General features: G+C 44.0%; 1 protein-coding gene across 1 annotated transcript; it reads left to right on the top strand.

Annotated features, from left to right (window-relative positions):
• FBLL1 (fibrillarin like rRNA 2'-O-methyltransferase 1) lies at positions 1-835 on the top strand (the record flags this gene model as incomplete). The annotated part of the gene is made up of 1 exon (XM_077757362.1): positions 1-835. A coding segment is annotated over one exon (717 nt), but the record flags the coding sequence as incomplete, so codon positions are not given.
• Positions 836-14,473: the final 13,638 nt, after the last annotated feature.

The following is a 14,473-nucleotide window of genomic DNA, read 5'->3' as shown; positions in this document are numbered from 1 at the left end:
GCCGTGACGGTGGAGCCTCACCGGCATGAGGGTGTCTTCATCTACCGCGGGGCGGAGGACGCGCTGGTCACGCTGAATATGGTGCCGGGCCACTCGGTGTACGGCGAGCGGCGCATCGCGGTGACGGAGGGAGGCGTGAAGCAGGAGTACCGCACGTGGAACCCCTTCCGCTCCAAGCTGGCCGCCGCGATCCTGGGCGGGGTCGACCAGATCCACATCAAGCCCAAGTCCAAAGTGCTGTACCTGGGCGCCGCCTCGGGGACCACGGTGTCCCACGTCTCTGACATCATCGGCCCCGACGGCCTGGTTTACGCGGTTGAGTTCTCCCACCGCGCTGGCCGCGACCTGGTTAATGTGGCCAAGCAGCGAACTAACATCATCCCCGTTCTCGAAGATGCCCGGCACCCGCTCAAGTACCGCATGCTTATAGGGATGGTGGATGTGATCTTTGCCGACGTGGCCCAGCCTGACCAGTCCCGCATAGTGGCCTTGAATGCCCACACCTTCCTGCGCAATGGGGGCCACTTCCTTATCTCCATTAAGGCTAACTGCATTGACTCCACTGCGTCTGCTGAGGCGGTGTTTGCTTCAGAGGTGAGGAAGTTGCAGCAAGAGAACCTAAAGCCTCAAGAGCAATTGACCCTGGAGCCCTATGAGAGAGACCACGCTGTAGTCGTCGGGGTCTACCGGCCCCTTCCCAAGAGTGGCAGCAAGTAGCACTCAGCAAGGGCTGTCCTTGAGATCTAAGACTGTGCTGTGATCAGTATAACCATGTATGTGTTTTCTTTGTGTGTTGTTTTTTCTTTTGTCCATTAAACGGTGTAAAGAAACAGTACCCAGGTGTATCAGTAAGGTCAGACAGTTTTGCTGCAATAACGATCAATCCCCAAATCCCCCCAAAGCTAAAACAGCTGGTGATAGGAAGCCATCAAGGAACTGAATGGGAGTTGTGTTTACTCTAATGACCTAGGGCCCTGCAGGCCCCTCAGCGTTTCTTCACACATGCTTTCTCATCACAGGGGCAGGGAGTAGAGAGCTGGGGAATTACTAATGAGCCTGTAAAGTCCCCATTGGAATTGAGGGGGTACTTCGATTTACATTGGCTAAGTTACACAATCAAGCCTGACTCCAGGGAGTGGTACTGGATATTGATGAAAAATAGTATAGTGTGACACACCCTGTTTGTCTGACTCTAAGCCAGAGTTCCAGTACAATATATATTTAGTACTTTACTCCTCAAGTAAGCCCTTTGGATTCCCTAGTACATTAATTCATCATACCAGCTCTGAGATGGCTCTGTTAACCATTTCCTTTTACATGGAAAACATCAGGGCTTCTGAAGGAAAACTGGTTGCACACATTTGCATAACCAGTTAGGAGATAGAATCTAAATTTGGGAATGTAAATCCACTGCTATTTCCTCTATGCCAGTGGGATTTTAATTCTCCTCTACAGGGCCCACACTGGACAGATCACAAAGCTCAACATGTGAACACACACAGAACAGAGTTCTGTGGTTTCATTGTGTTCTTTCTTCCACTTCCCTGTGCTACCTTTAGATTTTAAAATAACAAAACAAGGCAGGGAGGTAGGATGTGAGTCTACTTCACAGAGTGTTACTACAGCAAGGCATAATATGCCCAAAGTGGTATCACCGAGTGTCTGAGAAACAACTACATAAAGGACTTCAGAAAGTACCTGTCTCTGAAAGGCATTTCCTACAATCCTGAGTTGCTGGGCTCATTACATTCAATTCTGGTTCTCTAAACCAGCCCAAAGGGAGTGGGAGAATAAGCAATCCCAGGAGAGCTGGGAATATTCCAAAACCAGTCCTTTAAAAGGCATTTTATTTATTCATTCACTCTATACATTAAAGAAAATCCTCATTGCCAATTGCTAAGGTCATTGATATTGAGTCTGGGAATGATCACTCAGGAATGCATTATTAGGAGAACAGTTCTCCCTTCCTAAAGATATGCTGGGGCACAGATTGCAGTTAGTCTGCATTTTCTGAGAGGATATTTCCTAAACAAAATGAGATAAATCAGATATTTAAAAAGGCATCCATCCATCCCCCCTCACGTCCCTTCATCCCCCAGCCCCCCACATGCACACCAAAACTATAATGCAGGCTGAGAGCTACAGTTCAGATTTGTTGGCCAGAGTGACTCAGGAGGAATAGGGTGAATGGAATAATGCCTATAAAAACCCAACTAGTCATTTCCAAAAAGAGTGTGCAATCTTCATTACAAACCTGCAAGGCAAGGATTGTTATTCCCATTTAGTGAGAAAACTGCAGTTCAGAGAGATGACATAACTTGCTTAAGACCTTCTAGTAGGGCTCTCAGCCAGAAATCAAATTCATAGGAATCTGACTCAAAAATCTGTAGCCCTTCCATGGAGATCTATGCTGGCTCCTTTGCTTTGAAAATCCCTCTCTTCAGTCCGAGGCTTATTAATCTGATGCTGGGATGAAGCCCTGAGGCTGGGGATGGACTCCCAGGAAACCTCCAAAGTATTACAGGATCCAACCTCTGTCAAAGTGAGCTCAGCCTCAAGAAGGAGCACTTGATTCTTCTTTATGGGGTGTCTGTTCTCCAGGATGGGAGACCAAACAGGGAAAACTCAGCCTCTTACCTTGGCAGGAGAAGCCTCACATACATACACAGGGACAATTTATAGTCCATGTATGAAGTTGCTTGAAATGAGACTATCGATGGAGAAATGGCATGAAAACAGCCTCCTAAAGAATGTATCTGAGTTGCAGATGGGCTTCTGAGCCAATGGAACAACATGGTAAGTACCAAGAGAAATATGGGAATTAGAACTAAAGGAAAATGGGAGGGAAGCTGAAACACCGTCTAGAGAATAAAGGCAGGGAAAAGTATGGGACTGTAACTCCGGTGGGGAGTGAGGCCCAAGAAATAGGCAGCAGTGACACTGGGCACCTGACATGCTCAGAGCCAAGAATGCTTGGGTTCCCAGAAGGTATTAGATTGTGGTCTCTAAGTGTCTTAGACTGCTTGGGCCATCATTGCAAAATACCACAGTCTGGATTGCTTACTTTTCTCATGGTTCTGGTGGCTGGAAGTCCAAGTTGTCAAGGTGCCAGCAGAGCTGGGTTCTGGTGAAGCCTCCCTCCCTCACTTGTTGGTGGCTGCCATCTCCCTGTGTCCTTACATGGCTTTTCTCTGTGTGCATGGTGGGGAGCAGACGGGGAGAGGGGAAGAGGATCGGGGAGGGGGGCTTCTTTGGTGTTTCTTTCTCTTTTTAAAATTTTTGAAATGTTTTATTTATTTTTGAGAGAGACAGAATGTGAATAGGGAAGAGGCAGAAAGAGAGAGAGAGAGAGAGAGACAAAGAATCTGAAGCAGGTTCCAGGCACCTGGCTGTCAAGCCTGACATGGGGCTCAAACTCACAAACCCTGAGATTATGACCTGAGCCAAAGTCGGACTCTCAACCTACTGAGCCACTCAGGTGCCCCTCTTTCTCTTCTTATAAGAACACCAGCCCTATCAAATTAGGGCCCCACCTTTATGACCTCATTTAACCTTAATTACCTCTTAAAGACCCCATCTCCAAATACAGTCACACTGAGGGTTAGGGCTTTAACACTTGAATTTAGGGGAACACAATTCAGCCTATAACACTAGCGTGGGACAGGAACCTTCAGCTAAAATGCCTGTCATACTGGCTTGTAAGGATTGACTGAGGAAACCCATGTGCAATGTGAAATACCTGCACAGAGCTCTGCATGTTGTTCCTCCCTCCCAGCCTTCCTCTTATTGTCAATGTAAGATGACAAGGTAGCTGAGAGTTAGGAATTAGCAGAAAAGCCAGGGGGTTCACTGGAGTCAGGGGTGGTGAACTGAGCAGGGATTCAGTGGGGCCCGGTGTTCAAACTGAAAGCCGGATACAAGTTGTTGCTGAGTTTCAGAGAATCAGCTGCCTGGCAAGAGCCACAGTGGAGCCTGGCCCAAGAATTTAGTGCGTGGCCTCCTGCAGTCGCCTCTGCAGCAGGTGCAGGGAGGTAAGAGGCTGATACTTGAAGATCAGGAGTGATGAACTCTGGGCCACAGTAAGTCAGCACAAGCTGGGGCAGAGACCACAACACAGATTCAATCTCACCTTCCCTCACCATTACCATGATGTCTGTGAGCCTCCCCCTTCCCAGATGTCTCCTGGGATAAAGAGAGGAAGAGTATGGAGGGAGAAGTCCTGTGAGAATGGACCTTTATCCAAAAGGGACTGTTTTAAACAGGAAGAAACCAACTTCCTTTAAAGTGGCAATTTTCTCCTGAGCTGCAATCCTGCTACAAAGCAAGATGCACATCTAAGCTGCAGTGAGTATGTTTGGATTCTGCTTCATTCATATTTTTCAAGCACTTATGAGGTCTCAGGCAAAGAGCTAAGCATTATTTGATTTTTAAAAATATTTTAAGTTTCATAATCAGAACAAACATACCAGAAAAATACTGAAATGTAAATGTTCAGCTAATGAATTGGTGTAAAATGAACAGTGGTGTTGGAGCTACTTCTAACATTTGTGTGGTCTGGAGAAAGAGAACATATGAAAGCCCCTGGCCCATGGCCTGCCCTCCATCTTTCCAGCCCTCATCTGCTCCATACCATGAAAGGCCTCATGCACATGTTTATAGTATCCCAGCCTTCAAGTCCAAGGTCTGTCCCCATGCCTGTTAAATAGCCTCTTTAAGGCACTCCAAGGGACTAGAGTTACAAACTGGAAGTGTGATCTCTCAGGAGAACTGGCCTAAAGAATACTGTAGAAGCAGGCCCAGGCTGCCTAGGCTGGGTTCTGGTGTCTGATTCATGATCTAGAAGATGGGGACATGCGCTCCTGGGGTGCATGGCATTTGCTCCATATGGGCTCCTTGCCCTATGGGACAAGGTGCTGACAGAGGAAGGTCTGAGCAAAGTCCTGTAAAGTATGGGGCCCAGGGCCCTCATTACTTACATCTTAGACTGGCCCGTTGTGTCTCTACCCACCCAAATGTCAACATTCCTTCTTAAGGAGGCAAATCTAACTCTTCCAAGTAGTTTTCTAGGCCTTTGGGCTCAGGAGAAATCCCTCTTCTGAAAGCTCTTGATTCATGTTTTGGATGACACAGCATTTAACTATGCACATATTATGTGTCAGGTGCTTCTGGACAACTTGTTTAACTTAACCACCTCCTGGGAGGCAAGTGTTATCACCCCCATATGACAGATGAGGAAACTGAGGCCCAGGAAAGTGATATGAATTAACCCAATGTGGTTTGGTTAGAAAGTGGGAGGTCTGGAACATTCTAGAACAGGATTATGTTGCTTCTTTAAGTTAGTGAAATTAAAATCAGATGCTCTAGGGAAAGACTGGGCTTCAGTGTGTTTTTTTAAAATCAGTCCCCCAGGTGATTCTAATGTGCACCCAGGGCTGACACCCAGTATTTAAAATCTCATACCATTCTCATCTTTGATTGGGAAAGGCAGATTTAGGACAGTATTTTGAGTAACTGAAAGACAATAGCTGAACTTTTCTTCAGTACCTGCTGGTACTTGGGGCTTCTGTGACAGCCCAGGATATTCCCTAAGATTCCAAAGAGGAGGAGGGTTGAAGTCTATGCTTGAAAACAAAGTTACTGATGTTCCTGTCCATTTGGCCCCTGAGGGCTGCACGCAGATCAAGTTTGTCAAAAGTTCAGCTGAGCTGGGAGACAGCTGAGCTGTCAGGTGTCAGAATTAAGGCTTTAATTGCTGCCATGGAATAAGCAAGAAGCTAAAAGTAGAGAACGTGCCGGCTCCCCTCTTCCATCTCCCCGATGGAATGGTCCTGCTTGAGGGTCAGGAAGATGAGAGCTCCATGGTGGGCGTGGGCAGTCATCTCACTGTTTCCAGCACCTGGAACAAAAGGCTTTAGTAGTTTTACAGACCCTAAGGTAGGCGGTAGGGGAAGATGGGAAAGGCTATGACTGGAGAAGTTCTGAGTACTGAATCAGAGAGGGGAAAAGGGTCTTCAATTTCCCCTGCTGCCTCCAAAGGGTGACAGAGGTACCTGAAGGAGACCTCTAAAGCCTCAGATGAAGAAACCTAGAAATAGAAGGGACAGAGTAGAAGTGCCAATTTACCTGCCAGGGTCCCTGAGTCCTTCAGAGACCCCAATGTGCAGGCTGTGCACCAAATCCGGCATGCAGAGGCAGCTTCCCCCTCCCTGTCTGCTAAGTAAAGCCTTTGTGATCACCTCTGATGAGACATGAGAGATTGCACATCAATATTTAATCAGGAGCCAAATTCTACGATGTTTATCTCCTCATCCAGACTCTAAGTAGTACTCAATGCTGAAGTTGTCTTGTATGGGATTTTCTGTCTCTTGAGCAAAAATATTTATAGATTTCCTTCTATTTCTCATGCTTGCCATTCCCACTCCCCGGTGGCCACCAAGTCTTGCATTAGATATGGCTTCATGTCCACTGCCCATTAAACGCTTTTGCACCTACTGTCTCCAGCCAAGGCTCTGCCTGGGGACTGGGTGCCTGAAAACATCACACAAGAATTCTGGCGAACCTCTGATTTATAGCAGGTAACAGGTAACAACCAGGGCTTACTGTTGGCATCTGAAGATGGGAGTGTGGTATCTTGGGGGACTGAGCCCTCAGCCTGTGGGATCTGAGGCTATCTCCAGGTACAGAATGTCAGAGTTGAGTTAAATTGTAGGACAGCTAGATGGTGTTGGAGAACTGGTGGTGGTATGGGGGGGGGCAAGGGGGAAGGGAGGGCATCCCATCACCACATTTTGGAATTGGGGCACAGAACTGACTTAGGAGGTGGGGACTTTGAGAAATGATTAGGTCATGAAGGCAGAGCCCTCTCCAATGGGATTGATGCCTTATAAAAGAGGCACCCAACAGGTCTCTCCCCCTTCTACCATGTGGGGGCCATTCTACAAGTTGGAAGAGCATCTTTACCAGAACCCAACCAGCCTGGCTCCCTGACCTCAGACTCCAGTCTCCAGCACTGTGAGAAGTAGGTTCCTATTGCGTATAAACTACCCTGTCTGTGTTGTTTTGTTGCAGTAGCTTGAATGACTAAAATAGCGTATGGCATTCAAAGTCCTCCAAAGGTCAAGTTCTGACTACTTCAGTCTTGTTTCATACCACTGAACTTTGTTTCAGTAACTCTGAAATGTTTGTATGACCTCTGTTTCATACTCGTGGGCCTTGCTCATGATCATGTCTTCCTGTAGTGTAGTTTCTTCTCCACAGCCCTTATTTTACTTACTCCTACCTCATGCTTTTGAGACTTAGCTCAGACATGTCCTGTAGGTAGTCATTCCTGTCTCCTCTTCCCATGTCTCCTGTTTCTTCCATCCGTCTCCTCCTCTGCTTACGCTAGAATGAGGCACCTGAGTGGCTCAGTTGGTTAAGTGATTGACTCTTGATTTTGGCTCAGGTCATGATCTCATGGTTCATGAGTTCAAGCCCTGCATCGGGCTCTGTGCTGACAGTGGGATTCTCTCTCTCTCCCTCTTTCTGCCCGTCCTGTCTTTCTCTCTCTCAAAAAAAAAAAAAAAAAGGGAAGAATAAGTGCTTCTCCTCCCTAAGCCTGTTGTTCTGGATTTCTTTTGGTCAGAGAACTTACTACATCTTATTAAAATTGTTTATAGTAAAAAAAACAAATTCTAGCTACATTCAGTAGCCATTATGTGTGGCAGAATGTTCCATTTCTACCAAATAGGAAGGCTTTCAGAAACACTGGACAAAAAAAGCTGAGGGAGAAACTAGAAGTTGTTTTTATGCAGAACAGTGTCTTTTCTCTTGCTGCTTTTAAGACTCTCTGCTTAATTTTTGACACTTTAATTACTATGTCTTAGTAACCCTCTGTGGGTTTATCTTGTTGGGCTCTCTGTGCTTCATGGATCTGGATGTCTGTTTCCTTCACCAGGTTAGAGAAGTTATTATTTCTTTAAATAAACCTCCAGCCCCTTTCTCTTTCCCTTCTTGGACATCTATAATGTGAATGTTAGTACATCTGATGTTTTGCTAAAGATCCCTTAGTCTATCATCATTTAAAAAAAATTCTAGGGGCGCCTGGGTGGCTCAGTCAGTTAAGCGTCCGACTTCGGCTCAGGTCATGATCTCACGGTTCATGAGTTGAAGTCCATGTCAGGCCCTATGTAGGGCCTGGAGCCTGCTTTGGTTTCTGTGTTTCCCTCTCTCTTTGCCCCTTCCCTGCTCATGCTGTTTCTCCCTCTTTCAAAAATAAATAAACTTAAAATTTTAAATTATTTTTCCCTTTTGCTCTTCAGCTTGGATGGTTTCCACTACCTCATCTTCCAGACCACTGATCTGTTCTCATCCTCTAATCTGCTGTTGATTCCCTCTACTGTATTTTTCATTTCCATCGTTGTATTCTTCAGCTTGATTGGTTTTTATATTTTCTATCACTTTGTTGAAGTTCTGAGTTTTAATCTTCTCCAAATTCACTGACCATCTTTATGACCACCACTTTGAACTCTCTAATGGGTAGATTATTTCCATTGTTTAATTCTTTTTCTAAGATTTTGTCTTGTTATTTCACTTAGGACATACTCCTCTGTCTCCTCATTTTGTCTGATTCTGTGCTTCTATGTGTTAGTAGGTCAACTTTGTCTCCTGAAGGTAGTGGTCTTATGAGTGGGCCTTTGGGGCCCAGAAGCACAATTCCCCGTGGTCACCAGAACCATGGAGTGTCCCCTGTGTGGGCTTTGTGTACCCTCCTGTTATGACTGGGAGGTGACTGCTTGTGGGCGTGCTGAGGGGCCTGGCAGTGACTGTTATGTGCATGTTGGTGGGCAGGTTGTCTCCCTTCCTCCCGAGGACAGGAATTGCTGTGGAGGGGTGCTGATCCCAAACGCGCCTATTGGGTGTAGTATGGCGGGAACTGCTTTGGAAGGACACCGGTCTGGGTTGGTGGACTGGGTGTGGTAGGGCCACAGCGGATACCAGGCTGAGTGGTACTAGCAATGTAGCTAGCTGGAGAGTGTCAGAACTGTTGCCCACCAGCATCCGTCCAGCTGGACTGACCAAGGTCAAGAAAAATGGTGCCCAGCAGCCCTTCTGTTCCCAAAGTTCTTACAAATCTCTGCCCCTCTGCGTATACCCTAAAATTAGTCAATAGCTCTCCTACACTTAGGGCCCGGGTGCTTTTCAAACTGCTGTCTCTATTCTGGGCCTCAGAGTGAGATTGTAGTAACCTATAGCCCTTGGGCTGTCCTGTAGTTAAACCCCACTAATTTTCGAAGTCCCTGGAGCTAAGCCCTGCCATTTTTCAAAATCAGGTCTTCCAGTGCAGATCACCAGAGCCGAGGATACCCAATTTGGGGCTTGAACCCCTTACTCCTGAGGAAGGTCCCCTGTACCTGTGGTATTCCTCATGTTGTGGGTTGCTGCCAGGCAACTTCCCCTAACTTTTGGCTTTTTGGCTGAGTCTTGGGGTTAATGAGACTGTGTAGGAGCCCTCCAAGAGAGGAATCTACTTCCTATAGCACTTTGGGATCCCTGGACATCAACTCTTTTGGTTTTTCAAGCCAAATGTTCTGGGAGTTTGTCTCTCTGGTACAGCAGGGGCCAGGGTACCTGATACAGGGCACAAATCCTTCACCTCCACAAGTGTCTCTCTGGTGAGATCCTTTCCTATTGTGTTGCTGCATTAGCATGGGCTTTTTTGTAAAATGGTATCTCCACCTGTCCCACATTTTACTTTAGTCACCATTCTATATTATAAAAATGGTATAGATGTTTTTCTCCCTTTAAACCCAGATTACTCCCTTTTTCTTATTTTTTAAAATATTCTTATTTCTAGGAGAGAGAGACAGCGTGAGCAGGGGAGGGTCAGAGAGAGAGGGAGTCACAGACTGAAAAAGGCTCCAGGCTCTGAGCTGGCAGTCAGCACAGAGCCCGACGCGGGGCTCGAACCCAAGAACCGCGAGATCATGACCTAAGCGAAAGTCAGACGCTTAACCGACTAAGCCACTCAGGCGCCCCCCAGATTACTCCTTTAATTGGCAAATTTAGTCCACTTAATTTTGTGTTTATGAAGATATTTACTTCTATGATTTTCCTTGTGTCCTTGTTCTAATTTTTCTATTTTGATCTATCTTGCTTGGATGTTTTAGCCTAATTATTTTTAAATTTATTTGAATAGCATTCTGTTCCTATATGCTATTTGCCCAACATGAAAGCAAATAGCAACAACACAGAAAGGGCCGAGAAAATCTAGACTTTAGTTTTGGTTCTGCTCATAAACAGCTGTGTGACCTGGGACAGTACAATTGACTTCTCTGAGCTTTGTAATTCCCTATAAAATCTTGAGTTTGATTCAGCAGTCTGTGAGTGCCCAAACTTGGCTGGTCACTGGCTACTGGTGGGTGAGAGATACTAGGATGCCTCTAATTTGAAGTTTACTTAGATGAAATCTCCTTTTTTGTCCAGTTTCATTGAGCCATTGAGATAAGACTCTCATCTGTGAAGAACTACTTTCTACTGATGGGAATAAGAAGATGGGGGAAAAACTAACAATTACTTCTTACATGACAGATTAGATAGATAAGGACAATTTCTGTACAATTAATTCATCCATCAAGTATTTATTTACTGAACGCCTTCTCTGTGTCAGCTACTCAGGATAGAAGTAAGAGTTTGCCAAGTCCTTGTTCTGAGTTTACATTGTACTATAGGTTAATTTCAGTTACAATTTTAATCAGAGTGGAAATGAGGGAGTACAATATATAAAATGAAATAATAAAAAGATACACATATTAAACAACCTAGAGAATTTATTTGGAAAGTAGGAAATAAAAAGTATGATTTTAACATTTATTTAGAATATGAAGAAAACTAGAAAAAGTTAAAACTACAGAAAAGAAGGCAGAAAGTACTGAAGTTGGCCTAATGGCCGGCCGATATAAACAAGCAAAACCTAAGCTTCTTTCATGCAAACAAGGATTAAGGAGAAAAGTACAAGAATGTTTACGGAACAGACCACAACAAATATTTAAAAATTTACATAAGAAAATGTACATAAATGAAAAAATAAATTAGATGATTTACAAGCAATGTTTTATAGGTTACAATAGGCTATAACTTAGTTTATGATGAATAAAATTTATAGCACATCATACATTTTTACATCACAGATTCATTGTTAGAAGAATTCCAACATGACAAAGCTCAACTTGACAAGAACAATGTGATAGAATAAGGCAACTTAAATTGAAATGGCTTGTGTAAGTAAAATTCAAACATACAAACATCTAGGTAGGATTTGGTCAGTCACTGGACAGAAGACAAGTGCCATTCAACTTCAGTTAAAAAGCTGAAGGTCTCAATGTAGTTCAAATAAAAAGGGAAAGCATACAATGTACAAAAACATGATAAAACTGTCTTAATATGACTTATATCCTAATGCCATTAATTATATTTGGGACCAAGAGACTAAGATATTGATGTTAGGTGTATAAAGTTACCATTTGTTTCTAAATGTTGTAAACTAAAATGGGCCCCGGGGTGGGGGTGGTCAATTTCAAAATGGCTTAATATATGCAGTAGCTACTGACTGTGACAGGTATGATGTCCATGATTTAGAGATACAATGTAAAGCCAAAATCACCTCAAACTATTTGCATTACTTATATATGCTTTACAAATTATGTTAAAAGCTGAAATGTTCTTTGAAAGCTATTGAAACTGTAAGTACTGTAACGAACGAAAGATGTTAATAGCAAAAAACAAAACAAAAACAAAACCAGCAGTATATCAGAATTGAAATTTAGTTGCATACTTCATAGAATTCAAAACCTTGAATTTTAACTTCATTCACTCCTTTGAAAAATACATTCCTCATTAGTTCTTTTAAACACAAAATTAGTGGCATTTTTAGCAAAATGACCAAAAATACAAAAGAAAAATAATCTTTCGACTACACAAAGAGCCAGAATGTAAAGCTTTCTAAATTTTTTCAAGGAAAAAAAATTCCCCTCAAACACATCATTCAGCACAAACTCTAGTACTTGAAGTCCCAGATCAACTCACTGCTACATTATTTTTGTCACACACATGTACAATTTTATTATCCTCAGATAATTCTGAGGATAAGTGTTTTAGGCCTTCATCATATCTCATGTAGATGACTAGAATACAGAACATTTCAACTCACCTGGGGTAATTAAAAGTGTTTCATACATTTTGCTACAAACCGTGTTTGACAAAAGCAGTTAAGTAATTCTTGGAGGGGTTAATCTCACATCTGTTCCTACTCACACTGACCAGAAAGAAGAGTGAGCTTGAAGACAAGGGCCACTAAATAATCCCAAATATATCTAATTTTCATACATTCACAAATTTAGTGGGATGTTCCTTTCTGTACAATGGAAAAGTTCTAGGAATGTCCACATAATTTTAGAGTTAACTCAGTAAAAATTTGNAGAATAAGTGCTTCTCCTCCCTAAGCCTGTTGTTCTGGATTTCTTTTGGTCAGAGAACTTACTACATCTTATTAAAATTGTTTATAGTAAAAAAAACAAATTCTAGCTACATTCAGTAGCCATTATGTGTGGCAGAATGTTCCATTTCTACCAAATAGGAAGGCTTTCAGAAACACTGGACAAAAAAAGCTGAGGGAGAAACTAGAAGTTGTTTTTATGCAGAACAGTGTCTTTTCTCTTGCTGCTTTTAAGACTCTCTGCTTAATTTTTGACACTTTAATTACTATGTCTTAGTAACCCTCTGTGGGTTTATCTTGTTGGGCTCTCTGTGCTTCATGGATCTGGATGTCTGTTTCCTTCACCAGGTTAGAGAAGTTATTATTTCTTTAAATAAACCTCCAGCCCCTTTCTCTTTCCCTTCTTGGACATCTATAATGTGAATGTTAGTACATCTGATGTTTTGCTAAAGATCCCTTAGTCTATCATCATTTAAAAAAAATTCTAGGGGCGCCTGGGTGGCTCAGTCAGTTAAGCGTCCGACTTCGGCTCAGGTCATGATCTCACGGTTCATGAGTTGAAGTCCATGTCAGGCCCTATGTAGGGCCTGGAGCCTGCTTTGGTTTCTGTGTTTCCCTCTCTCTTTGCCCCTTCCCTGCTCATGCTGTTTCTCCCTCTTTCAAAAATAAATAAACTTAAAATTTTAAATTATTTTTCCCTTTTGCTCTTCAGCTTGGATGGTTTCCACTACCTCATCTTCCAGACCACTGATCTGTTCTCATCCTCTAATCTGCTGTTGATTCCCTCTACTGTATTTTTCATTTCCATCGTTGTATTCTTCAGCTTGATTGGTTTTTATATTTTCTATCACTTTGTTGAAGTTCTGAGTTTTAATCTTCTCCAAATTCACTGACCATCTTTATGACCACCACTTTGAACTCTCTAATGGGTAGATTATTTCCATTGTTTAATTCTTTTTCTAAGATTTTGTCTTGTTATTTCACTTAGGACATACTCCTCTGTCTCCTCATTTTGTCTGATTCTGTGCTTCTATGTGTTAGTAGGTCAACTTTGTCTCCTGAAGGTAGTGGTCTTATGAGTGGGCCTTTGGGGCCCAGAAGCACAATTCCCCGTGGTCACCAGAACCATGGAGTGTCCCCTGTGTGGGCTTTGTGTACCCTCCTGTTATGACTGGGAGGTGACTGCTTGTGGGCGTGCTGAGGGGCCTGGCAGTGACTGTTATGTGCATGTTGGTGGGCAGGTTGTCTCCCTTCCTCCCGAGGACAGGAATTGCTGTGGAGGGGTGCTGATCCCAAACGCGCCTATTGGGTGTAGTATGGCGGGAACTGCTTTGGAAGGACACCGGTCTGGGTTGGTGGACTGGGTGTGGTAGGGCCACAGCGGATACCAGGCTGAGTGGTACTAGCAATGTAGCTAGCTGGAGAGTGTCAGAACTGTTGCCCACCAGCATCCGTCCAGCTGGACTGACCAAGGTCAAGAAAAATGGTGCCCAGCAGCCCTTCTGTTCCCAAAGTTCTTACAAATCTCTGCCCCTCTGCGTATACCCTAAAATTAGTCAATAGCTCTCCTACACTTAGGGCCCGGGTGCTTTTCAAACTGCTGTCTCTATTCTGGGCCTCAGAGTGAGATTGTAGTAACCTATAGCCCTTGGGCTGTCCTGTAGTTAAACCCCACTAATTTTCGAAGTCCCTGGAGCTAAGCCCTGCCATTTTTCAAAATCAGGTCTTCCAGTGCAGATCACCAGAGCCGAGGATACCCAATTTGGGGCTTGAACCCCTTACTCCTGAGGAAGGTCCCCTGTACCTGTGGTATTCCTCATGTTGTGGGTTGCTGCCAGGCAACTTCCCCTAACTTTTGGCTTTTTGGCTGAGTCTTGGGGTTAATGAGACTGTGTAGGAGCCCTCCAAGAGAGGAATCTACTTCCTATAGCACTTTGGGATCCCTGGACATCAACTCTTTTGGTTTTTCAAGCCAAATGTTCTGGGAGTTTGTCTCTCTGG

This window comes from Crocuta crocuta, unplaced genomic scaffold (genome assembly GCF_008692635.1).
Source record: "Crocuta crocuta isolate KB4526 unplaced genomic scaffold, BGI_CrCroc_1.0 scaffold131, whole genome shotgun sequence".
Lineage (NCBI taxonomy): Eukaryota > Metazoa > Chordata > Mammalia > Carnivora > Hyaenidae > Crocuta > Crocuta crocuta.
Note: the sequence above shows the minus strand (reverse complement) of the source record. Positions and strands in the feature narration are given on the sequence as shown.